Raw genomic sequence first — 27834 nt, forward strand, 5'->3', positions numbered from 1 at the left:
GACTTACAATGTATCCCATAGCAGGGAACAGATTCCTACCATCGATCACATGACCGGACAGATATTCCAACTCCTCGTCTTGTAACGTAACTAGGACAGTTCTCTCTCCAGACTTCACTTTCTCCTGCAATAAGAGCAGGTGACATGTGTATTATTAAATTTACAAAGATGTTAGAAAAAACAAAATTAAAATAAACACTATAATATTGCAATAGTTTTCAATAAATGACATTTTAATGATACATTCGATCATGTTTCTAATATATGCTGTTAAAATTAAAAATTGTTACAAAACTGCTTTCATTCTGAGTTACTTTCCATTCGTTGATAAAACATAGTTAAAAAGTTATTTAATTAACAACATAATAAATTATTATTAATTTGGCTTCTTGGCTAATATAGGCCTAACATACAGTGATCTAGGCTACTTTGGGTAAACGAAAATGAATAAGCACATGCATACATAGGCTTATTCGACACATTCACAAATTTAAGACAAAAATAATTGATAATCATATTCTTCATTGTAAGTTAATGGTATCTTCAACTAGATCACTTCATACTGGAGTCCAGGCTATTACCACAGTCTAATATATACAGTCACGAAGCTTGAGTTTATGAGGGTAATAGAAACAATAGACTATGCAGGTGCTACTTCGCATTGTCTGTAATGAGGCGATAGTAGCGATTCTAGTGGTTAGTAACTATCCATGGATGCATATTTACTACGTACTGAGCTTCGGACTGTATATAGCTACTAGACTGTGCTATTACCGTAAGTAGGTCTAAATGGTATCAGGATGAACAATATCCAAAGGTATAAAAAAGGTGACTTTGTGTAGTTCTCAGTTTGTTTTTTGGTAATGGAATGAAGTGGAGTTTTCCATTGCTAATGACAAAAATATTAAATATAATATTCACGACGTTTCGAAGATTAGTTCTATCTTCATCATCAGGCGAAAAGGAAGCCTACTCGTTGAGATCGTTACATACAGCTGCCTGTATGACTAAACAGTGATTGTCAGGAAGAAGAAACCTCAGTTTGTTGTCTCAAAACCAGATGCTTTTCGGTATTGGAAGTTCACATGCATAATTACTGCATTCTAAAATGATGCAGAACAGAGATAACAGACTTTAACTCATCGCGCTACAGCATAAATGCAACATTGTCCTGCGGTTTCGAAATTGTTTACGGAGCTCGGCCAAGATCACCAACTGGCGCATGCGCTTGATCAGGGTATCAGAATTCTATTTACGAAATAGCAAACCTTCTATGTTCAAGTTAAATACCTGCATCTTGTATGATGTGACATACCAGTCTTCTGAATGTTCCCATCGGATAAGAGGTGAAATCATTGGTGTGCCCCTACTCACTGGATATTGCACAGGCGGGTACAAGTTTGCCAACTTTGGCTGCAGACCAAGTTCAAACAACCTGCCACAAGGAGAACAATCCCACAAAATCAAACAATGAACGAGCCAGAGTGCAGTGTGTTGAGATAATTACGCCATAGAGCTCGAGAGGAAATGTTTCTATGCTGCACTGGGGAGAGGAAACAACATTTTCATAAGTGAAATATTGTAAAAATATTGTTCATCTTGAATCATTTTGAAGGCGATTTGTTCTAAAATTTTAGTTAGGACCAATTCAGTGAATCACAAGAACATGATAAAATTTGCGAATTCCTTTTAAGGAGAAAAGTTCCAGATATAGTTTGGAACTATTTTTTTTTTCAACTGCTTATCCACGCTTTCCAATGTAACTTACAGTTTATGAAAATTAGTTGTAACGTCATATCCTAGTGCTAATAGTCTTTGTGAGATATTTTATGCTTCATTTAAAATTAGTATTTTGACAATAACTGAATAGTTAGAATTGCAGTTTTACAATAAACTAGTCTATCTTTAAAACCTGGGAAGTTCAAAATATAATTTTACATCCAACATAAACGGTGATGAATAATTATTGTTCTCATATCCCCTGCCATTTATCTACTCTTCATCAATAATTCACTATCATTCATCATTCCTATCGTGGCCTATCATTATCTCTGGATACAAAAATGTACGACACTTTTAAAGAAGAAGGGCACTATTGTTATTTTACGATTACTGTAACATTATGTTAGAACATCCGGACACTATATCGGGAATTAGAGCATCTTGCAAATTAATTTGAAAGAACACAATGAAACATCGTGAACTGGGGTGATAATTTGCTCAGGACATGTAGCAGTGACCAGGAAGGACGAATATCTCGATAGTTTAAATATTGAGTTCAGTTTAACAATAAATGCATTAAAACTAATTGTTTTTCACATTTCTAGCTGCAATTGGTACGTACTTTCCGAGAGCAACGAGGAGGAACTCTGTGCAGTCAGGATGTCCTCTCTGCGTGAGGGCGATGTTGGTGATGGTCTTGGCTAGAGATCTGTGCAGAATGGCCTGCAGCAGACCGTGTGGTGCTATTTCTATTGTGATGGCGTTGGCAGGGATGTGACGCGATGCCTCTTGGAACAGCACTGGGCTCAGCAAGTTATTGGTGTGGTACTCAGCTGATGAGTGTGTTGCCAGTGGAGTATTCCAAGCACTCTGTGGTACTGAGGAGCTCACCCACTTGGAAGACCGCAGCTTTGGTCTTGGTATTATCTGCAACACGCAAGGAAATGCATCTCTACGACCTAGAATTCGTTCATTGTATACTTCGAGTGTATGCATAAGCAATACAAAACAGAAGTATTTCAAACTATAAACAGAAAGACGTTAAAAATCACATATAGTATTTCCTGTGCTAAACAATCCTTGCACAGTTTCACGAAAACGCACCTGCTTCAGGTACTTGAGGAGAGCAGGTCCCGCATTGGTAATGTAGCGACTGTGGTATGCGATATTGGCACAATTCACTTCCCTAGCAAATATACCTTGTTGTTTCAGTGCCAACACAAATTTCCTCATCGAGTCTGCTGGTCCAGAAAGTGTGCAAAATTCTGGTCCGTTGTGACAAGCCACTTCAATGTCAGGTGGACATAGTTTCCTGGCTTGCTCTGCACCAAGACCTATTAAGTAAAAATAACGTAGGATATGATTCATTATCATTGTTTGACTTAGATTTAAATTCCTGACTGCTTCATTTATTACAGATTTGGAACCTATGCAAATAATTTGGCTATGCTGCTCTCCCTTTTAGTGGAGTCTCTACTCGGTGAATGTTCAAATAGAATTTCTTCCCTTAATTGCATATTAATGTTACGTTCTGCTTCCCGCCTTTATGTAAACATAATATATATATATATATATATATATATATATTTTTTTTTCAATCAAAACGGTGTAAGTGTCATACGGCAGTAAAGAAAGTAATTTAGCTCTAAGGAGTTGAAAATGCAAACACGCGATTTAGTACGCCTCCCACTATGGTATGCCTATCACCCCTCACCACTCGCAGACTGATTCCAAGTTATCTATCAACGAGGCGCCGAGGCCTCAGTGCGTAGAAAGTCGCTCTACATTAGTGACGATTAATTGATATTGACTGGCGGGAAAGGCCGAAAATATTTAATCACATGGTATATGGTTAATTAATTTTTTATTGGATCAACTTATTGACTTCGTTATTAGTTTAATTCTGCATGTACTGTCCAGTTCTCTGGTCGGAGTAAATATTCTCCTTAATATAATCTTTCTTTCGAGTAGTAACAGTTGTTTCTATTTCTCTTATTACTTTATGACCCAAGTTTCACTGGATTATGTTAGTATAGGTCTTGCAATTGTATAATACAGTTTTAATTTAGCCTTCTTGGAGATTAATTTGCTTTTAAATAGCATCTAGTTAGCACACTATGTTTTGTTGTCAATTACAATTCTTTCTTTTATTTCATAGGCTAATAAGTTTTCAAAATTTACAACAGATCTCAAATTCATGGGGCTACGTATATAATTCAACTAGTTCAAAATGTAAATTCATAATACGATCTCAAAATATATAGGGCTACGTAGGCCTACATAATTCAACTAGTTCAAAATGTAAAATCTTAATATCTATTCCTGTTAAATTATTATTGCTTTCTTTTTTTGCATCTCAAATATTTAGTCTTCTAGCCATTAACTTTAGTCTAAATTGTACTGATTTCAGTTTCTACAGTATTTCTATGATGATTTCTTGAATTTATGTGTTATTAATATTCAATCAAAATCTGGTGACTAACGTGAAGTTCAGAGTTGTAATTCGCTTTCTTATTCAAGAAGAGAAATAGGAATGTCCAATAATATAACATGCACATAGAAGTCTCACCTACTGCGGCCATCAAACCCTTGACTAGCTTAGTTTCCACAGAGGCAAGGCCACGATAGTAAGCTGCTAACACCATTTGCTCAGCTGTGAAGCAGCCATCCGCGTAGCTGCATCCAAGTTCCCCCACAGAGTGGCCCACGTAACCGTCTGCTGTAATGTCCAATGCTCTCAAGATGTCTACCAGCCCCACCTGCAAAATATTTTTTCTTCGCTAAGGCACTCTCCACATTGCATTTATTTTCAAGACTGCTGAAATTAGCAATGACGTTTCTAGGCGTGTCTACGGTTAAAGGTAGGGTGACCAAATTCACATCGATACAAAAGAGGACACAAAGCTTCAAAAAGGAGGACATTGTTCGAAAAGAGAGGGCAAAAAATATTACGTATTTAGATTTATTTATTTTTACTTGGTTATTTAACTACACTTTATCAACTATTGGGTTATTTAGCATCGATGAGATTGGTGATAGCGAGATGAGGCCCAGGATTCGTCATAGATTACCTGACATTTGCCTTACGGTTGGAAAAAACCCAACGAAGTAATCAACCCAAGCGGAGGTCGAACCCGCGCCTTAGCCGACTGAGCTACGCCGGTGGCTATTTAGATTTAGACTTAGGCCTATATTGTCCTTTAAATTACATGAATATCTATTTTATTACAAAATATTTACAGTGCAGATTTAGGCTTATAGCGTACTTAAAAGTATGTCAATATCTATTTCATTACAAAATAATTATGATAAAACTTAATAATAATAATAATAATAATAATAATAATAATAATAATAATAATAATAATAATAATGATTTTTCAGTTAGCTATATATGAACGTCAAATTAAAGTGGACAAAAAGAGTATATTCCGTCGATGCTGCTGCACTCTATAGGCAAATTACTTGAAAAAGACGTCAAATCAGATAACTTCAAAATATCAGGCATACAAGTTACGAAAAGGAGATATTTCTCGATTTTTTAAAAATCCGCCCGGACCCCAGACAAAAGCCTAGAAAGGGGGACATGTCTGGACAAAAGAGGACGTCTGGTCACCCTAGTTACAGTGACTGAGCTTGACTGGCTAACCCTTTAACGTACTTGGTTAATGTCATGGTTACTTTTCGACTTTTCTCCCTTACAAAATTTATTTAAGCCTCTTAAGTGGTACAGAGAGACCGATGTGAGAAAGATGAGCTTTTGGCTAAGAGCTCACATAAATTTTAAGTCCCAAGTGCCCTTGCAAGGACACGCACCCGTGTACCATTTCGATTATTTTCACTTCTTTTTCCCAGACTGATTGATTGATTGACTGATTGATTGATTGATTGATTGATTGATTGATTCAGCATGTACAAACAGTCGGCCACAGTTTCAAATACACAGTGTGGATTAATAGTACCGGTAGTGATAGTGGTAGTGATGGCAGTGGCGTATACTGGTTAAAGGGTTTGGGCTACCGCTGACCCTATTATTACACAAAATATATCTAACAATTACTTTAATTTTAATTACTATGGTAAAACTAATAATACAAAATTATTACATTATGTTATATTATAAACTTTTTCTTTTGTAATTTCCTTGGGCTACCGCCGGTAGCCCGCAAAATACGCCCCTGAGTGATGGTGGTGGTGGTGGTGGTGGTGGTAGTATTAGTAGTAGTAATAGTAGTAGTCGGGGTAGTAGTAACAGTAGTAGTCCGAGCGTCAACTGTGAAACCGCACCGTATGAGGAAGTGGGGAGCGGGGGAACGTGACTCAGCAAGTCTACTGGGTTCCTCGCCGCATTCCTGCGGCGGCTTCTTCAGAGCTGAGCTCAAACACTAGTAGTATTTAGTAGTAGTCAGTGGCGTATACTGGTTAAAGGGTTTGGGCTACCACTGACCCTATTATTACACAAAATATATTTTTAAATCCCTATAATAAAATTCCTTACATATTTATGTGAATTCCAGACGTCTTGATTGGGACGAAAATACGTTGATGACTTCGTCCTTGAAATTACAGTTGGGCCACTTGCAAAGTTTCTGTAGAAATGACTTTTCAATGGATATTAGTGCCAAGCCTGATAAACGTTCTTGTGTATGAGTTGATTACAGTAGGATTTTATTCTCTTCAACGCAGAAAATGTTCTTTCTACCGATGCTGACGTAGCTGGTATTGTCACAATTAATGTTGCCAATTTAAGGACTTCAGGAATAACTTGGTTCAGCTGGTTTTCATATATGGCAGATAATATTTCATGGATAGGTTTGTTCGAAAAATCAAAGACTTCTGCTGAATATATTACACTTAATTCATTTTTCAAACGTACTTGATCAAAGTGACTGTTATAGGACTGAAATAATTTGTTTAGTGCCTCATTCGGGAAGTTTTCTCTATAAGCAGAAAATGCAGCTAAACCCGACAGTGTTTTGAAAAAATGCGGCATTCTGGAATGGATGAAGTAGTTTGTTGCAAAACTAAATTGAGAACATGGCTGTAACAATGGACAAATAGTGCTTGAGGATACTTTTCTTGAACTTTTGTTTTTAAGCCATTAATATTTCCCGCCATAACTGAAGCACCATCGTATGTCTGTGCAATTAACTTATTGCCGACATTATATTCTGCTATAACACCTTCCACATGCTGAAACAAAGCAGCAGCAGTTTCGTCCGAACTGACATTTGTGAATCCTATAAACCGTTCTTGAACATTGGCAGTACTGTACGTATCTTAAAACAGTGGACAATTGACTCTGATTAGAGCAGTAACTTGTTTCATCAACAACAATGACCACAAAAGTTTTTATGTTCTTTATCATAACCCCACTTATAGCAAATATTAAGTCATTCTGAATTGCGAGAGAAGTACCACGAAATACTGTTGAACTCTCAAGATGATTGGCCAGTAAATGGTCAAATTCACTTAAGGAACTTAAATATTCAATATAATTTCCTATATTGTCCGATTCCACACTCTCGTTATGACCCCGAAAAGCCAATTCTTGTTTTCCTAGAAAGCAGACTGCGTTAATAAGATGCAGTAAAATCTCCCGATTTTTTTTTTCACAAGAGCATTGTGTTGGTTGATGTGTAGAGCTTTTCGCTTATCTAGCTGTAAATCAATTCTTGTCTTCCCAAAGTTTGCAAAGTTCATGCTACTACAAATATGAGCTTTTGATTTGTCGTATTCTAGGACTGCCGTTCGAAGGGAGTTCATATTAGAAAACCCCTCTTTTGACCACACATTAGTTTCGCGGCTAAATAACAAACATGGCCAGCAAAATAGTTTAGACAGTTTAGAAGTACCACACAACCAATTCCACTTACCATATGATGTTGAAGTGAAATGGCGTGTGTACTCTCGCTGTTTTTCTTTTACGTCCATGGACAAATTTAACTCAGGAGTTGGTCTTTCCATTTTCACAATTTCAACTTTCTCGTTGTTATGTACGACGGTTAAAAGGCACTTTTAATAAACCTTCTATTACACAGTCATTTTCAACACAAACTTCTCCAGAAACTTGTTCTGCCATATTTTTCACAATATCACTTAATTGGGAAATTAAAAACTTAATAATTCACAATTAATATAACTCTTAGACACTCGAACAAATCACAGATTTAAAATAATGCACTGCAAGAACACAATCACATTCAATTGCTAGCGTACTAAGCGTATTGCTGCTTCGCGCCTGCGAAGAAACCGATCACGAGAGCGGCAACTCGCCCGCCTACAGTGCACGATGGAAACAGGAGGGAGCGGGGGGGACGGGCAGTTGTGCGAAGGACAGCGTGAGCGAAACGGTCACAGGCTACCTCACGTAGCAAGCGGTTTCTCCAGCGATGCCGCCTTGACAACTTGCTTCTTTTCGAGAGCAGAGGGCGCATATAAATCTAACAATTACTTTAATTTTAATTACTGTGGTAAAACTAATAATACAAAATTATTACATTATGTTATATTATAAACTTTTTCTTTTGTAATTTCCTTGGGCTACCGCCGGTAGCCCCGGTAGTCCGCAAAATACGCCCCTGGTAGTAGTATTTCACTTAATGGCACTCTGAGTTGAAGTGGTTTCTCAGCATCGAAATCCAACTTGAGCAACAAATAGTCGACAAGTTTTAACTGGAGCCCTTTATTTGAGACAGTACTCTTTTAAGTGTCATAAATATAGTATGCCACTGAACCACCCGATTCAATATCCTTGCAGAGGAAGCCATGTCAGGATTTTATTGCCCTCGGCCAGGTATAATCCAGAACCTTCGGATCCAACGGCTAACTGGATTACCAATTAGACTCCCAGTGTGTAGACCCAGTCAAACCAGCCTAATGATATGAAATGAAGTACAAGATGATGCCAACATAGTGCTACCACTACAAATTATGAAACGACAATAAAAGTCTCTCGTTTCCATGTACGGCACCATCTATTATATACAAAAGTATAAAACAGAATTTTCAGATAGACGTTCATCCGTAAGTGTGCGGCTGCGCGTGGCGGCTGGATCACGCTGTTTGCCGGCAGAGTAGGATATTCATAGCCCTTAAGTCAAGCGCAAAGATAATATTAATTTTTTAAATTATAGCGACAGGAAAACTGCTAACACAACGAATACTTATCCAAGCACAAATGACCTGAAACCAAAGGATTCATAGTGGAAATATAGGCCTACTGTTGCAGCTGTAGTTCTGGTTAAGAACAAAACGGCTCTAACGGTGTGTGGCTCATAAAAACTATTTAATTTCTAATTTCAGTTTTAATCGTTTATTTATTATCATCACTACGTAGCATGTTGTCATGGACCTTGAAAAGCAGTGATTTAGTCCATGAAACTATGATGACGATAATGATGATGATGTGGTGGTGGTTCTAATACGTGCAGTTATAAATGATACCAGTACATACAGTAAACAGGCCTATTTAATTCAGTTCGTCAGACTTTGTGTATTAACTAATCAAACACTTAATGTAACATTTTTTTATATAAACAGACCTAATCATAATATTGTCAGAACATTTCGCGTATTATTTGTTTCAACTTACCTGACATGCCGCAATGCCTACGAAGCAGTTGACTATATTGTCAAATATCTTAGGATCGTCAGTTGTAATAATGTTGAACAAATCCACACCGTAAGGTTCCAGAACGCTCTGGCACTTCTCAATAGCTGCAGCAAATACAGGGATGTTGAGGAGAGACTTGCCCATGCCAGTCCACTGGGATCCCATTCCCGTGAACACAAACCAGACTGGCCGTTTACTGCCTGTGTAATACTGGAAATCAAAGCACCATTCAAAATCCTAATATTACAGGTCTGAGCTTTAACATTTCGAACAATGAGCATAAAATTCATTAATCACATCGTCTTAGGTTCATAGCATTCACGGAATTAAATCAAAAGTCATCAGATGTGGTAGAATTAACATGCTTTCTATTAGATATGAGGTTTGTGGGTTCATGTACAGCACAGAGTGATTTCTTCGAATTGTTTCCTTGAGAAAGGATTTGAGCTATAAGGTGTTACATGACAGGCTCTTCGCGCGTAAAGCGTTCCCTGAAGACAGGCAAAATTTAATGGCAGGATTTTCTTCTTTTGTACACCGTGCTCAATCTAATTTTATCAGGTGTAATAAGTTACTATTTTCGTTGCCCACATATCAGAAATGAAATTCTTCAAATCATCTACCCAGTAGGCACTACAAAACGAGACGAAACTCTTTAGGAAATAAGTAGATATCCAAACAACATTTAACGTAGATAATAAAATCACAAATTCTGTCATATATTGAATTATTAACCAAAATTAAAGATAATTCATGCATAAAACACTTTGAAAAATATTCATATAGCGTTCATAAAGTTTTCGGAAATTTAACTAAAAAGAATGAATGATTAAGATAAATGTTTATGTTATGTTATTGTCAAAAATATAGTGCATACATTTTATCCTCCTCTGATTGAGGTTCTGACTGAATGTACAGTCTCCCTGGAAAAGGATGAGACGATTGAATATTCCTAAGTCTCAGATGTAAGACACTGCGCATGATCGGAGACCAGAGCAATGATACACAAGATAACGAACATTGAGTTACTTAAATGCAGGCTATTTGGTTTGTTATTAACATCGTTCCGAAATTCACTTCAAATACTGCAAAAAATATGATAATATTACGTAAATAAAATATAAATATATACGTAAATCGACAATGGACCTTCATGAGTAGATCGACACTCCGCACAGAAAGGAAAGCTTTCGTGTCGTTTCAATAGCTCAGACGCTAAGACTTCTGCCATTTGTGTAGAAGAGTGCGAGTTCGATTCTTAGTCTATATCAACGATTTTTTTGTCTAAATAATGTTGAAATAGCTAAGTAACGTTGAAATAGAGTTTTACAAAGTCCTGAGATTAAGTGTTAATGATCACAGACAATACAAAATTACAAGTTATAATATTATAAACGTTAATCTAGTGAATGCATTTATATACACACATATACAATGTAAATGCATATAAACTGTATATTAAACACTAACAATTAAAATGAAATTAAAAAATATTCCTAAGCCACACAGACAAACTTTTACAAAGGTTTAAGAGTCCTTAGGCTATGTCATTTGCTGAGTAATTATTACAATATTTTATTAGTAGCTTCCCCATATATGTAAGAAATGCACTCGCACAAAACACTTTTTGTTAAAAGTGTGGCTTTGGATTATTTCATTCTCACTCTTTCAGTTGATTTTAACTACTTTATCTACGTGTTTCCAATAGTGTTTAATTTAATGTGCATTCAATTTTATTCGTGTTATGACTGAATGAAAAAGCAATGTTGCAGTTATTGACTAATTACATATATTAATACTAATTATTAAGTGCAACTGTTAAGTAACCAATTGCAGTATCTTTTGCAAAATCTTTAATGCTTAAGTTGTCAATAATATTTCTGTACCATATACTGTAAGACGTTAAAAGAATTTGCAATAGATTTGGAATCCTCTACTTTATAATCACTAATTTTAATGAACAAATATTTTCTTTCTTAGAATATCTACAAGTTTAACTTCAATAATATTCCGAATAGCTTTAATTGCATTATCTGAATTTTGTACTTTTCTATTCAAACGTATTCTATTTCCCTCTTCCATAATAGATTATCTCTCGGAACTTTTCCGTAAAAGGACATTTTAGTGACAATCTCGTGACATCCATGCCGGATTGACTTAGAGCTATAATAGAAGCTGATGGCATGTGGACATGATTTTAAGTTAACAGGTCTCTTTTTGTTTCTTATGATTATTGTTTGAGGAAGAATACTTTTAACTCCCAAGTAAGATTTTTGACGAGGTTCAGCCCACTTGTAAGACCCAGAAATTGGGCATAAATTATTCCATATTTTTCGACAAATTAGACAGTCGAGGAACTCTGAAGAAATTAATTACACCTCAATAAAAAAATAGTTTTACCTGGGATCGAACACGAGACGTTTCGGTTATATAGTGGAACCGACACGCTACTATATGAGCTACCGAAACAAGACAGTAACAGCAGCAGTCCAGAATGTAGATCCCACAGAAGGCGTTTGCCATTCGATACAGAGAAGCAATGATATTTTGTGACTCGAGCTATGTTGTGAAATCGTGGCCTTAAATGGCTATCTTCTTCGTGATTCTTATTCTGGCCCTTGTCCTTGTTGTGGTCCTTATAACAATTCTTGTTGTATATGTCATGGTACTTATTGTTACGTCGAACTGTAGAACTTTAACTTCCGACGACCAAGAGTCGTCTCATTCCTTTTAAGGGTAACTGTACATCTATTACCAGGCAGTACATCTCACTTGATGTGTGTCAGAGGAAGAACAATTGTTTATCTGATTAGTGTAATATGTTGCTAGTCGGCGATGTATGCAATGAAGGGGGAAAGGAACTGGCCACCCTACCCCAGTTGCCTCATAATTGGTGCCTTGTTGGTATCACTTGTGAGGTTAAGGCTGGTATTCATAGTCGACACTATATATCACCACTTTGCAAAGTGACACTTTTGACGAAAGTGGCTCTTTCATAGTAGTGGTATTCATAGACGATTGAAGAAGTGCACTTCACAAGTGTCACTTTACGCCAGCGAAGTGTAGAGTTACAATTTGGTTGGTAACAAAAGTCCCACAATACCTTTCAAAACAAGTGAACAAACGATAACAAATTAATGACATACCTACAAATTACAATGCTTGTGATTTGAATTGGGAGTCTAATTGATCTCGCGAGAAAGAATATATATATAAAGTTGTTTTATTTCGGTTTATAGTTTTTTTTGCCGATAGTTTAGGTTATTTCAGTCAGTTCAGATATACAACATTTTATTAAATAGTTAGTGATACTGCTGGTGAAATTAGGTTAGGTTTTGTACAGTACATAGCTCGTACATTAATTTATATAGTTAGATTAGGTTTTGAAAATATCTTTTTCATTGATTTATGTCGCTAAGATAGATTTTGTATGTATCCATTCCACTGATTTATATAGTTCGGTTACATTTTGTACATATCTTCTATTAGTTTATATAGTTAGGTTAAGTTGGACTGAGTAGTTTTGTGTGTGTGTGTGTGTGTGTGTGTGTGTGTATATATATATATATATGTATATGTATGTATATATATATAATTAAATTTATAGACTATATATATAATTAAATTTATATCGTTAGGTAGGGTTAGTACGTATCTGCTTCATTGATATATCGTGTTATTTCCTTTATTTTCATTTTTGTCTTTTTCTTGAATAGTGAATAGAAGTAAAAAAAGAATGAAATAAACACATTACTACTGCTATTATTATTATTATTATTATTATTATTATTATTATTATTATTATTATTATTATTATTACTATTTTCTCTCTCTCGTTTCCATTATTGCCTGCTCTTCAGGAATATTTTGAATGCCAAATGTTTCTACAATGCAAAACAAAATAGGCCTAATAGTATGAGATCTCTTTTCATGGTGAGGTTACGACTGCACATGAACTAGAGACAGTAGATGTATTGCTTACCGGCGTGAAAATATATATTACCGGTATCAAAACAGTAATGATTATATCAACATCAAGATAAATCTTATCTCAAAATACAGGTAGTCAACAAAAATCAAAATCATTTAAAACCCAATATAATTATGGAATCTGCTTAGAAGGCAGGCACTTGAGATCTCTCAATGCTAATTTATAGTAATGCCTACATTAGATTGAAGTTAGTTTAATATTATTTTAAGTTAAAAAATTCGTTTGAGTAATAAAAAATAGGTTACATAGGCATATCTACCTACATATAACTTCATCGAATTGAGGTTATAAATATACGAATGTTACTACAGAAATACCTGAACTATAATATTATACATATATTAATGTATGGTACATATCTGTAGCATAGAATTTTAATGCAGTCAATAACTATATTATTGGAGGCACTGGCAAACCTCTATTATTCGTTTTTGTCAACCAGTCATCGAAAATATAAGCAGTCTCAATAAGTTTCTTTATCAAATCGGAACTGTTTTTTTTAATTCTATATCATTATAAAATTCCACGGGATTGTCTTTAGGCCTATCTCTAATGTAGCGCTTTTTACATTGTCCACTAATAAAATTGTGCCATCTCTTCCGCACGTTCTAATAAATAATTCGATAACTTCCAAGACGTCCGCCATTTTTCTACAAAGTGACACTTTCGGCTCAAAGTGTGGTCGGAAGTACACTTTCATCCAAAGTGTTCCTTTGCACCAAAGTTTCGACTGTGCAACGGAAAAGTGATACTTTGCGTCTTCCAAAGGACACTTTAATCGAAAGTGTCGACTATGAATACCAGCCTAAGACTTGACTTCGGACAGTTGACTAAACTACAACGTTTTATCTTTCCACGCTCGCATGTACACTGCTGCGCTGTACACTACCGTATCCACTCTACATCCGCGAGAATGGAAAGATAAAATGTATGCAATATGGGCCTAATTTCTTTCGTAGCACGACAGCCCATGAAGGGCAAGGACAACTAGGGGACTGCTGGCATTACGTCCGCATGCCTCAAAAGAGATGAACGATCATTCATTAAGTACGGAATAACGTAGGATCAGCACGATGATCCCCAGCCGTTATAGCTGGCTTTTGAAATAAAATTTCGCTACTCACTGTAGCCCCTCAAATTCATCACGATGCTGTGTGGATATTTGATAGAGAAAATTTCTTCTTCCATGAGGAAACGAATCAGCACTCATTCCCTATCGCTAGTTAAATTAATTATGCCTTAGACCACGAAGATATGGTGCGGTGCTCTAAAAAATGTAAGGAAGTGAATATCAACAGAATACAAGCGATAAAATTCTTATCGAACGATATGCTAGGCAGTGAATATTGATCATAAATGGGCTATTTTTTAGTCTTCTATTAATATGACACAATAATTCTGTTACCAGTAAATTTGTAATTACATTGAATGTTTTTAATAACTAATAATATTATGAAAATGAGAATTAATTAAACAAGGGTGGAGAAAAATATTTATTCTTTACAATATTTCACTGAATTATTAAAAATAAACATGAAAAAGTGACTAATGCGTCATCAAAATTTGTAGTAACTACACGGAATGACTGATCTCACTGCAGGTAAGTACCACTATGAAGGAAACGGAATTTCAGTATAGGAGAGACGGATGAAGTAGACTAAAATTTAGTTTTCATCGTATCATTTCCTTACCTGTATATTTCGCAGTTTTCTGTCGTTTTGTGTAAGAAGTGTGTATCCACGATAGATGTGGCCAGCTATTTCTTCAGACTGGAGATCGTGCATCAAGGACACAAATTCTGCATCCACTGGTCGACTCTCAAACTAGACAAACAGAATTGAGACGTCATTATTTTGTGTATTGAATGGACATAAGGTTCCTACGGTCGGTTATTTTATATCACTATCAAATTGAGAACTAAATTCGATCACGAAAAAAAAAAATGTGAAATTATAATAGGCGAATGAGCGATGGGGTTCATTTCCATTGAGCACATAATTTTCTCTGTCTATTATGTATTCTAAATGTATCTCTTCATATAATTATTTAATCAATACTGAATATCCTCATTAGTCATTTGGTCATAAATCTCTGCAAACCATCTTATTATTTTCTAATATATTCCAATTCAATTTAACCAATTTTTATTCCAGTCCATTCAACTCTTTTTTGTTGCTATTCTACCTCATTCCTATCCTATTTCTTCAACTCATGTTTTCAGTGGCGGCTTCTGAAGTTAAGTCAAGAAAGAGCTCAGTTACAAGAATTACATTTAAAGTAAAAAAGTTAGAATTTGAGAACGGAAATTATAGTCTACATAGTGAGAACACGTAGGCCTACTTAACTTATTTGAAACTCCCGAGACAAGTAAAATCAAAAGAATTTTTTTTTTTTTTCAGAGAAAGGTCAACGTGCCAGAACCCCCACCCAACTGTACGTTTGGCTCAATTATGTGGTCAGATGTGAAACTTCAAGTTTTAATTAACTGCATAGAGAAAGAGATTAGTAAATAGATGTCTCACATTTATGTCCATTCGAAGGTTCAACGAAGTCATTGAAGCTCAAAATTCCCTCGAGAGCATCAATTTTTGTTCCCATGTTGTACAGAGCGGTCTGTGACATTCTCTACGGCACTCGGAGACAAACGGGCTCGGCGTCAGCGCTTGTCATTCCCGGTGAACGGGGTCCGCTACAGTCTTTCTCTCTCTGTTCCTGCCTTCTCTCTCATGCTCTCAAGGACACAGTACATGGTCACATCACAGTCTAATATATACAGTCACTTTCTTTTTTTAGTAGGTTATTTTACGACGCTTTATCAACATCTTAGGTTATTTAGCGTCTGAATGAGTTGAAGGTGATAATGCCGGTGAAATGAGTCCGGGCTCCAGCATCGAAAGTTACCCAGCATTTGTTCATATTGGGTTGAGGGAAAACCCCAGAGAAAACCTCAACCAGGTAACTTGCCTCGACAGGAAATCGAACCCGGATCACGTGGTTTCGCGGCCAGACGAGCTAACGTTACTCCACAGGTGTGGACTATACAGTCACGAAGCTTGAGTTGTGAGGGTGCTAGGAATAATAGACTGTACTGGTACTATTTCGCATTGTCTGTAATGAGGCGATATTAGCGATCCTAGTGGTTAGCAACTATCTATGGATGTATATTTACTACGTATTGAGCTTCGTGACTATATATACTAGACTGTGGTCACATTGCCTATGAACTCTGTTGACGTTTGTATTGATGTACGTATATCTTAGTTGAAGATTGAATATGGTGGCTTAATATGGCACCACAAAAGTTTGCATTACAACAAAGAATTTATCTTGTCGAGTGTTACTTGATAACGAAGAATTATGGAACAGTGTGACGACGTTTTGCAACGCAATTTCCTGGTGTTCCCGTTTCACATAGGATGACTATATTAAACCTCGTAAAAAAGTTTAGATAAATAGGGTCAGTTCTGAATAAACGTGGAAAGAGAAACCCAGGTGTACTTACCGAGGAAAAACTCGATGAGATAGAAGAAAAGTTATAACATTCTCCTCGAAAATCTATCTGCCGTCTCTCACAAGAAACTGGTTCTTCGAAAACCAAATTTAGAGCCACTAAAATTCTTAAAATTAAGCCCTTCAGAGTGAGAATAGTGCATGAATTACAGCCTAGAGATAATGTGAGTCGTGTGAATTTTTGTAATTGAAGAGTCCACTGCAAGAATGATGAATGTCATTTGGAATACATTTTGCAGGAGAAGCAATTGAAAGTTTGAAATGCTTAGCGCTCAAAGCTCAACTGTGATTTTCCGATCATTACTGGACAATGACTATCGGTTTTAATGCCATATAACTCTGTATGTACATTCTATATGTCTTAAGCTATGCATTGACAGTCTTGGTTCATTTTCGGCAAGAAAGTGACATCCATCATTCTTGCAGTGGACTCTTCAATTGGGTTTTACAAAGTGTTGCCGATGGCGTTGTGAATCCTACAGTAATTATTTTCACAGATTAAACATGGTTTCACTTACATGGCCATGTTATAACGCAAAACAATAGATACTGGAGTACAGAAAATCCTCCACTCATTCATGAAACTCCTTTACACGATCAGAAGGTTGGCATATCTATGGTGTGCTATAACTACACATAGGATTACAGACCCTATATATTTTGACGATATAATCAATGGAGACAGATACAGAACATAAATACTCAACCCATTTTTGAGCAGTTAACCGATATCGTGTGTCAGAGTGCTTATTTCCTGCAGGATTCAGCAATTGCCCATACAGCAGCCGAAACATTGAATTTCATAAGTGAAATATTCGAGGACAGGGTTATTAGTAGAGGATTATGGCCCTCTAGGTCCCCCGATTTGTCAGCCTGCGATTTTTATTTATGGGAAAATCTAAAAAATTGAAGTATACAAAGAAAATCCGCACACAATTCGTGAGTTAAAAGACAGTATTGTACGAGAAATCGGGAGAATTACAAAAGAACTTGCACGAGAAAATATCAATTTCCTTCGGAGATGTCAAGAATGTGTTGCAGCAGAGGGACATCATTTTCAACACCTTCTGTAGTCAAGGTTAGTAAACAATATGAATACCGTAATTCTAATAGCCAATTCTAGCGGCTGTAGCGGACCCCGTTCACCGGGAATGACATGCGCTGACGCCGGGCCCGCTTGCCCGCTTGCCCGCTTGCCGCCGAGTGCCGTAGAGAATGGCATTGACCGTTCTATAGTTCTATTTCTCTCTTCTTCTATTCTTGCTCTTTTACTGTTAGAATATGTGACAACTGTCTATCCAGCACCTCATTTTCTTCATATTGCGCTCTTTGGTATTAATGTGAACATAGATTTATACTGTACGCGAAACTTATCTGGGCAGCTAAAAGAGAGTGGCGCGGGGTGTAGAGGGATCGCTTCTAGAGGTAGCGGGGCAGGAGAGGGAAGGATGGTCTACGAGGCGGGTAAAATACATTTGCTTGCTTAGTATTATCTGTACTTACAGTAATTTTGCGTTCTGTGAAGACATATTTATGCAATGGCCGGTAGTAATACGAGATGCAACAAGGTTATACGCACCTTCTATACTCGAGGTTGCCGGTTCGATCCCAGCCGAGGTCGATGGCATTTAAGTGTGTGTAAATGCGACAAGCTCATGTCAGTAGATTCACTGGCATGTAAAAGAACTCCTGCGGGACAAAATTCCTGCTCACCGGCGACGCTGATATAACCTCTGCAGTTGCGAGCGTCGTTAAATAAACCATAATTTAATTTTAATTTAGCATACACAACAAGGAGAGGGAGATAATAAAGTCAGTGGTTGTTTGTTGCGATCAAGAGGCAAAAGAGAAATGTCTTACTTACTTACGACTTTTAAGAAACCCGGAGGTTCATTGTCGCCCTCACATAAGCCCGCCATCGGTCCCTATCCTGAGCAAGATTAATCCAGTCTCTACAGTAATCATATCCCACCTCCTTCAAATCCATTTTAATATTACTCTCCCATCTATGTCTCGGCTTCCCCAAAGGTCTTTTTCCCTCCAGCATCCCAACTAACAGTCTATATACATTTCTGGATTCGCCCATACGTGCTACATACCCTGCCCATCTCAAACGTCTGGATTTAATGTTTCTAATTATGTCAGGTGAAGAATAAAATGCGTCTAGTTCTGCGTTGTGTAACTTTCTCTACTCTCCTGTAACTTCACCCCTGTTAGCCCCAAATATTTTCCTAAGCACCTTATTCTCAAACACCCTTAATCTCTGTTTCTCTCTCAAAGTGAGATTCCAAGTTCACAACCATACAGAACAACCAATACTGTTTTATAAATTCTGACTTTCAGATTTTTTGAGAGCTGACTGAATGACAAAAGCTTCTCAACCTAATAATAGCAGGCATTTCCCCTATTTATTCTGCGTTTAATTTCCTCCGAGTGACATTTACATTTGTTGCTGTTGCTGTATTTGAATTTTTCCACCTCTTGAACGGATAAATTTCCAATTTTTATATTTCCATTTCGTACTATATTCTAGTCACGAGACATAATCATATACTTTGTCTTTTCTGGATTTATTTCGAAACGTATCTCTTTACTTGCTTGAAGTGTTTTTCCTAATCATTTATGGATTTTATAATACGTCTAGACGACACCAGCAGTGATGACTGTGGTGATGATGATGATGATGATGATGATGATAATGAAGAAGGGAAGAGGAGGAGGAGGAAGAAGAAGAATATTGATAATGACTGTATGTGAAAGCGAACTTTTTGGAAACCCAACAACTACAGACCTGTGCTTCTACTTGAAAGACTTTATGTATCGCTTACCATCAGTAGCTCACGGCCAAATACGAATATTGTAATAATTGGAGTTGTGATCATACTGTATAGCACACAGAAGAAGAAAAATGTAATTTATTTATGTGTGTTATTTTGTGAAACCATATACTTTCACCTACCATATCCAATGGAATGCACTGAAATTAAATACCGAATGATGTTTTTGTAACTGTACGTACAACTGCTGCAGCGACGTCAGGTAGCCGGCAGATAGCTACGAGGCAGCGAGAGAGCACTAGGGAACCCAGGTGCCTAGATAAGTTGCGCGAACAATAGCTTCAATGATTTTAGGTACAACACGTCTCGGTTAAAATTTTTCTTTATCACTTCAAGACATTGTGGTGTAACATTGACGTCCGTTGACGTTATGAGAAAGTCACTGTGAAGATTTCTAGGCATCAGAATGAAATAAGGCATCGGCGTAGCTCTGGAGTAAGGAGCTAGACTCGGGATCCGAGCTCGCCGGGCATGGCTTCGAATCATCCTTGGCTGAATTAGCTGATTGAGTTTTTGAGAGTTTTTCCGCAGCTGTAAGACAAAAGTCATGTGATCTCATGGCTAATCCTTGGTCTCATCCCGCCAAGCACTACTTCGCTGTCACCAATTCCATCGGCGGCGATAAATAGCGTAGTAGTTGATACAGTGTCATTAAATAACAAATTTTAAAAAGCGCCATTAAATAACAGATAAAAAGGAACAGATTACGATATGACTACTATGACACACACCTGATTACTGCGAGTGCCTAGGTATAAATGTATTTCTGTCGAGCTATTGTCTATGAGCCAGCTTCTTGCTCTAGTGGTTAGCAACGCTGGCTCCTAACCAGGAGTTTTCGGGTTCGATTTTTAACACTTCAAAGAAATTGTTCCATTGTATGTATGGCCTGTACGTTTGTGTTGTCATTAGACTGAAGTTAGATTTAAGTGTTAGGATGGGACTGGCGTACCAAAAATCCGCTGAGAATATCACAGTAAGGGATCACCAGGGGTCACTCGAGACCCGATGGACTTACATCATTATGATCTATGAATCACATGTGTGTAATATACACTCAGGGACAAAAAAACCGGACACTTTAATATTTGCTGGTATTTTGCAAAACATTACCTTCTCATACAATATTATGGTAGCCATCTGTTGTTATGGAGACGTGTATACATTGTTGATTGTTTTTTGTTTTATAAACAAGTCATTACAACCAAATATTCCAATTTTGCTTTCGGAGTCTCAGCTATAACAATTTTGTCTCAACCATTTTGTGCTTCATTATCGTTATCATTCGTTATTTCTTTATTTTTAAATTTTCTGAGTTTAAGTGGGGTTGTAACATTTGTCTTAAAACGTGATGCGACCTGAAGATGTGACTCGAGCTGTAGCCCTTTACGATGATGGACGCAGTGTACGTTACATTGCAAATGTTATGAATATGGCTAGAAGCACAACCCATGATGCCATAAAACGGTATAGAGAGACCCTAGAATATACCAGAAGACCAGGTTCGGGTCGTCCAAGAGCTACAAATCCAAATGAAGACAGGTATATGGTGTTGAGAGTTCTTAGGGAGCGCAACCTGCCAGCTACTAGTGTAGCCCAGCAATTTGTTAACATGCATGGACGCCCAATTTCGGCCAAAACAGTTAGAAGGAGGTTGAAAGCAAGTGGATTGATATCAAGTAGACCTGCAACTGGTCCCAGACTTCTCAGGATGCATCGAGTTGAACGACTGCGTTTTGCAAATGATCACAGGGATTGGAGAAATGGACAGTGGAGCTGTGTTCTGTTCACCGATGAGTCCCGTTTCAATCTGTGCTCACCTGTTGGACGTGAAAGAGTTTGGAGAAGGAGGGGAAAACGATTTTCACAGTGTTGCATTTCCGAAAATGTGCCGTATGGAGGTGGTGGAGTGATGGTTTGGGCAGGAGTGTGTACGGATGCTCGTACAGAGTTGGTTTTTGTTGAAAATGGAAGACTAACAGCTGATAGGTATATACATGAATGTTTGGCTGATCATGTTGTGCCATTTGGCCAATTTGTAGGCGATAATTTTGTTTTAATGCATGATAATGCATGGCCGCATATTGCCCATGCGGTCGGAGATTATCTCCAAGAAGTGGGAATCCATGTTCTTCCATGGCCAGCAAGGAGTCCAGACATGAACCCAATTGAACACGTGTGAGACATGCTGGGACGGCATGTAAGAATAGACGACCGAGACCAGAATCGTTACAAGAGTTGAGGCGAGCACTTGGCGAAGAATGGGAACTTATTCCTCAAGAAGACATTGCTAACCAAATTGAGAGCATGCCAAGACGTATGGATGCAGTTATTCAAGCCAGAGGGGGTAATACCCGTTACTAAAAAGAGTTTTTAATGTTTAAGGCACCATAAAATGAAAAAACAGTTAGACCAAACGATGCCAGAGATATACGCCCTTTGTAATTTTTTGTAAATTTTCTCATCAGAGATTTTTTTTTTCAAATGTTGTCGTATAAGGTGCTAAATAAAACATTATTTTGTTTAAATGGGTTTTGTTTCATTTTGAAATAATTGGCAACAAAATACAAGCAAATGTAGAAGTGTCCGGTTTTTTTTGTCCCTGAGTGTATTTTATAAAGTAAACTGATTCGACAGACCCACTGTAAAAGTAACACACGTTTAGATAACTAACAATAACCAGTGTGCAACAGTACCTGATTAGAATAGGGATGTACAACCTTGCGTCCATTAAAGTTGAAATTCAACATTATGATCTATACTAGCCGTGGCGAAAATGTGACTCACGAGCACATTGTGGCTCGCAATGATAGTTAAGCATTTCTCTTGCTTCCTACCTCCCACAACCTCCACCCTCTCACTCACTGAAGTCAAACTCCGTTCCATTTGTATTTGTCTCTGACCTGCGAGTGACGTATCGTCCTGCGTCTCTCTCGAAATCATGTATCTCTACAAAAACGAAAGTTTCAAGTAGGATGAGAGGACGCATTTTTTTGCTGCCAATATGATGAGAATATTAAATGTATGATTTGTTCACAAGTATTACGAGGAAAACGGTTGTATAAGATAAAACGACATTATACTACGTGTTACTGATGACACATTAAAATAATGTGTTATTATTATTATTATTATTATCATCATCATCATCATCATCACCATCATCTCTGTACGTCGATCCTTTTTCAGCAAATGTAAGATTAATGCGGTTAGATCTTCAATTTAAACTCACAGATTTACAATGTGATGTTAAATAAAAGCTAGATGTAAGAGCTTGACAAATGTTAAACCTTTCAAATCTTTACCAAAAAATAAATATCCGAAGTTTCATTCTTTCGCTTGTTCTTTTGAATCCATGTTAGCTACAACTTACGTTTGTGAAAAAATATTTTCAACAATGAAAATAGCAAAAACCAAATTTAGATCACGACTGACAGACAAACATCTTCGTGATCAAGTACGACTGGCAGTAACTGAAATAATTCTTGATTTCGAAACTCTGTCGCAGAGACATTCTGAAGACGATAGGTTGTGGTAATGTGTCCTATGTTTTCTTGTTCATTTCTTTCTTCGTTACACGTACTAAATATTAGTTTGTAGCCTTGTACTGTATAAAATGTATAAAATTATATTTAAGTGCTTGACGTAAGGAAAATGAAAATCCGTTAATAAGTCAGACAGTTGCTTCACTTCCCCTTCGGGTGTCCGCCTCCTTCCTTCCTGCACGTTGCAGGTTACACAGGCGCACGATCACATTTTCGCCATGGCTGATCTACACTCATTAAATAATCAACATGTAAAAAATGAGTCAACAACAAAAATTAATTCAAAATTAAAACCAGAAGAAAAAGTAAAAACAGAATTTCTCCGCGCTATCAATTATAGGAATTTTTCGGCGATAGTATTGAAACTAATTGATTCGATGTTCTACCAGCATTTTTAAAATTTATTTGCCAATTTACTCACGTCCTTGAGAATGACGTCAACTGCCTCTTCAGTGCGTCCAGATGCAACAACGAGCCTTGGAAGACAGTCTGCCGGTGCACCACCATTTTCCTTGTTCTTCTCATTCCACTGCAGTAATATATGGGCATTTGCTCCACCAAACCCAAAAGAGCTAGCACCTACAAGACGAGTGTTCAAAGGGTACTTCTCTGTGACCACCTGCAAGACAAGGTGATACCAGCGTCAGTGGCCATTAGAATTAAAGTAACAGAGCTCGTATATGGTAAACTACAAGTATAACTCATCTAATACAAGTGATGTGTTGTAGCTGGAGTGTAAAAACCAGTGTGTAATACATGCGCAGTATATACCGACCACGTCCAGTCTAACGGTCGCTATCGCTCAAGATATGCTGCGAGATTTGTAACTGCAGTTAAACTTATAATAAATATGAACAGTTTATTTCAGAAAGGGATCTGAGTCACTTTTTTATGCGTTTTGAGTTAACAACAGTTTTGTGTTCTCCTGTTATAGACACACATTTTAATGCAGAAAAGATACTGGATCATGCCTTTTTTTTTAATAATATTAAGGTTGTTTATTGTTCACATAGTTCAGAAAGATACCTCAGTCAATGACTCTGGTACTTTTCTGCAGAATATGTTGGTTACATTAATCTAATCAGGCTGAAGTTGGTAATATGTAAACAGCAGCACTTGTAATGTAGTGTTTTCTTTTGATTACATCAAAACATACGTTCTTAACACTGTGACCGAACTTCATGTTTTCTCTCACAACATTGTCCTGGTCAGAATAAAAACCACACATTTACCAGAGTCATCGGATACAGGAATCAAGTATTTCTTCCCGTTGAGGGGACACTCATTTCTTCCATGCGACCGGAAGTTTGATATAATAAAATGTGCAATAAAACGCAGCAGAATTTATAAATTTAAACAGATTTCTGAAATGATACTAGCCACGGACAATTATCGAAATAAAATTAACATGGTTAAAAGTGAACAGATTATTGACTACGATAAATGGTGGCCATCTCTGTACAAAAAAAACTGTGTCCTCAATGGAGACCGCAGAATGTTCATACAAAGACAGGGAACAATTCAATATCTCCAAGTATCACTATTTTGAGTACAATTCTAAAAGAAAAGATGTCATCCTGACTTCAGAATTTGTTCACACACTGAGCTCTAGAGATAATGAACTTGATTACTGTAACACATTTCTTTTATACAAAGGAATTGGTAATGATGTTTACTTGCTCAATACCCCGGCATATTAAGCTGGACATGTAGCCATCAAGACCAAGTTGGAACACATAAAGAAGGCACTGATATATGTACCATATGAATGCAGAAAATTTTATGATGACATAATTCTACTGCCTGTATGTGATTAAATCAGTACCTAACAAACAAGTACATGAAATAACTTCTATTTATGCAACATTTTGCATTAACTGTAGAAGTCCTGATCTTTTCCTTATATGTTTTATATTTTAAACAGAGTGTATTAACATATATTTTGAAAACTGATATGCTATGTTCCGTTCTTTTTGGTAAGAAATCTTGAAATAAAAATAAAATCATTATAATATATTTCAATTTTTTATTTTATTGCAGAGAGGAACCTCTGTCGGTGATTTTCAAATACATTTTTCTGGATGTAAACTGGCTCAATGTTTGTTCTGAATACTGCAAATATGCATCACACACATGTGAACAATGCTTCCAAAGCGTAATTTGTATAACTATAAATTAAGCATTTTATTATGTTTTTTGTGTTTTTCTCGAAAGTACAGAAAAGTGACTCAGGTCCTTTACAGTATATCAACAAGCTGTTCATATACTGTATAAACAGGAAAAGGAAACAGAATCAATTATTATTAGATACATGATAACAGTAACGTTGATAATTTTATTTCTGAGCAGGAATAAATACTGCATAAAACAGAAATTAATAGATGAACACGAATGAAAACTATTACAATTAAGAAGTACTTCAGATTGTCAGACATTTTTTAATATCTCTAATTCAAACTGGATTGTATTTCAGGATTAGATATGGGGACAGAGTACATATATAGATATTATGAAAATGAAAGAAAGATTTGGACTAATGTAATTGCTACTGCTCACGCCTTCATTGTAATTTTCTTTATAGTAATACCAATTATAATTGGTTCACACTGGGGATGTGGAGATTAAAAAATAATAGAGGTAATATACCTCAAGGCACATGCCCATTATGTTGACATGGAGAAGATGAAATTCATAATGTTTTTAAATGTCAATATGCAAAAGAAATACGGATGAAATTTATAAATGAAGAAACAACTATAAGAAAACTTATAAAAATAATAACAAAGCCACAAAGGCAAATAGGTCTGTACCTTTTTTTGTCCAAAAATTAAAATGGAAAGAATAAATGAAATAGCTAGAATTGAATGAGAAAAAATTGGATAAGAAAAAAAGGTTTAGTTTTTGAATAGTACTATCAATAAATAAAATTATATATATATATATATATATATATATATATATATATATATATATATATATTCAAAAGTTTTAAATATACTTACTAGAATAATGGAAGATTTATATATGATAGCTGCACATTGCAGATTGAAACGTGAAGCACATCTTAGGCAAGTGAATAAAGACTATGTATCAACATACTAAAATGAGTTGAGTCTTGCACAAAACTAGTCGCAAGTGCAAGATAAAACATCTTATACTCGTATTAAATAGTTAAGTTTAGAAATTATATTAAAAATTGTATATTTATATGTAAATTATAAAGTATGTAAGTGATTATATGTATGTATATTTTTAGTCTGTGAACTATAATAAATATCATATTAAATAGTTAAGTTTAGAAATTATATTAAAAATTGTATATTTATATGTAAATTATAAAGTATGTAAGTGATTATATGTATGTATATTTTTAGTCTGTGAACTATAATAAATATCATATCATATGTCATATCATATTGTATTGCAGGATTGTAAAGTGACAATCTGGATTTTCAATCCAATTACTCAATTATTTTACTAATTCCGATTTCGCCAAGATCTGTTGCAAGTAGTCGTAAATGTTGATATGTCAGAGTTTATCTTGAATGAAAGGTGCCTACACCCAGCATTTGTGTATTTTCAGTGACTGAGAAAAATGTAATGTAGTCGCAAACTCCACCTCTAGTCGTCCATCCTTGAGGCCCTCTACTCCTTCTCTAGGATTGTTGTAGTGTAGGTTAGGAGGGACGAAACCCGTCTCCATGGCGATGATCACTTTGGTGATGGAGCATAGTCCTGAGGCTGGTTCACTGTGTCCAATGTTGGACTTGACTGACCCTATAGGAAGTGGTGTTTTTCTTCCTTTGCAGAAAATTTCATCCAAAGTATTAAGTTCTTCAGGATCGCCAACCTGCAGAAAAGAAATCTTTCAATTACAAATCTGAGAGTCTATAATAATTATAACCCCCACGCGTGTGTGCGTGCGTGGAAGATAATATATGTTGTTCGCTGAACTGAATACTTAGTCGTCTGGCTACAAGGAGACAGGAAACACACCAGAACATATCAATATCATTTTACTAAAACCTCCTAAAGACGATCCTGTTACTAGAGAATGCGTTTATGTTTTATTTGTTAATAACCGTTTGGTAGTCGTAAAAATAAAGAAGGATGGATTCAATGCACCTTATGTACTGTACAGTAGTGGCAAAAAAAAAACCGGACCGACGGAATAATCAAAGTCCCCGAAATGAGCCAATGCGCATGCCACGCCCGCATTCACAAGATAGCGAATAATCTATTGAAATTGTTGTAGTTTCGACTGCTGACGTAGCCCATTTCGAAAGCCATTAGAAAATAAGCTGGTAAAATTCATGTTCTGGGAATAATAAGTTAATTAAGTAGTAAAATATCGCTGCAATCGAAAAATATTGGGAATAAATTTCAATAAGGAACAAAAAAGTTTCCTTCCCAGGCAGGATTCGAACCACGAAAGTCTTAGTTACCAGTCTATCGTGCTATCATTCTAAACAAGGCTCTGAAATCAGCTACAAGGATCGGTCCGGTTTTTTTGCCACTACTGTACGCAGTGAGTTCATAAAAAATGCACTGACTTTACATTTAATTTCATTTTCATTTCACAGATCTTAGGTCTACATCAGCATTTAATGTTTA

The 27834-nt window shown here is 36.4% G+C and overlaps 1 protein-coding gene across 5 annotated transcripts in view; it reads right to left on the reverse strand.

The window, feature by feature from the left end:
- Positions 1-27834, reverse strand: part of LOC138696406 (fatty acid synthase-like) — a 142223-nt gene that overhangs the window by 69829 nt on the left and 44560 nt on the right. For all 5 annotated transcript variants that reach the window (XM_069821332.1, XM_069821334.1, XM_069821333.1 and 2 more), the window contains exons 7-15: positions 26840-27070; positions 23642-23839; positions 15020-15151; positions 9317-9547; positions 4292-4481; positions 2827-3056; positions 2345-2649; positions 1291-1435; positions 8-124 (exon numbers count right to left, since the gene is read on the reverse strand). In XM_069821332.1, the coding sequence (XP_069677433.1) occupies positions 8-124; positions 1291-1435; positions 2345-2649; positions 2827-3056; positions 4292-4481; positions 9317-9547; positions 15020-15151; positions 23642-23839; positions 26840-27070 (1779 nt within the window). The remainder of the gene's footprint in view (positions 1-7; positions 125-1290; positions 1436-2344; positions 2650-2826; positions 3057-4291; positions 4482-9316; positions 9548-15019; positions 15152-23641; positions 23840-26839; positions 27071-27834) is intronic.

The sequence above is a fragment of the Periplaneta americana genome, chromosome 3 (genome assembly GCF_040183065.1).
Source record: "Periplaneta americana isolate PAMFEO1 chromosome 3, P.americana_PAMFEO1_priV1, whole genome shotgun sequence".
Taxonomy (NCBI): domain Eukaryota; kingdom Metazoa; phylum Arthropoda; class Insecta; order Blattodea; family Blattidae; genus Periplaneta; species Periplaneta americana.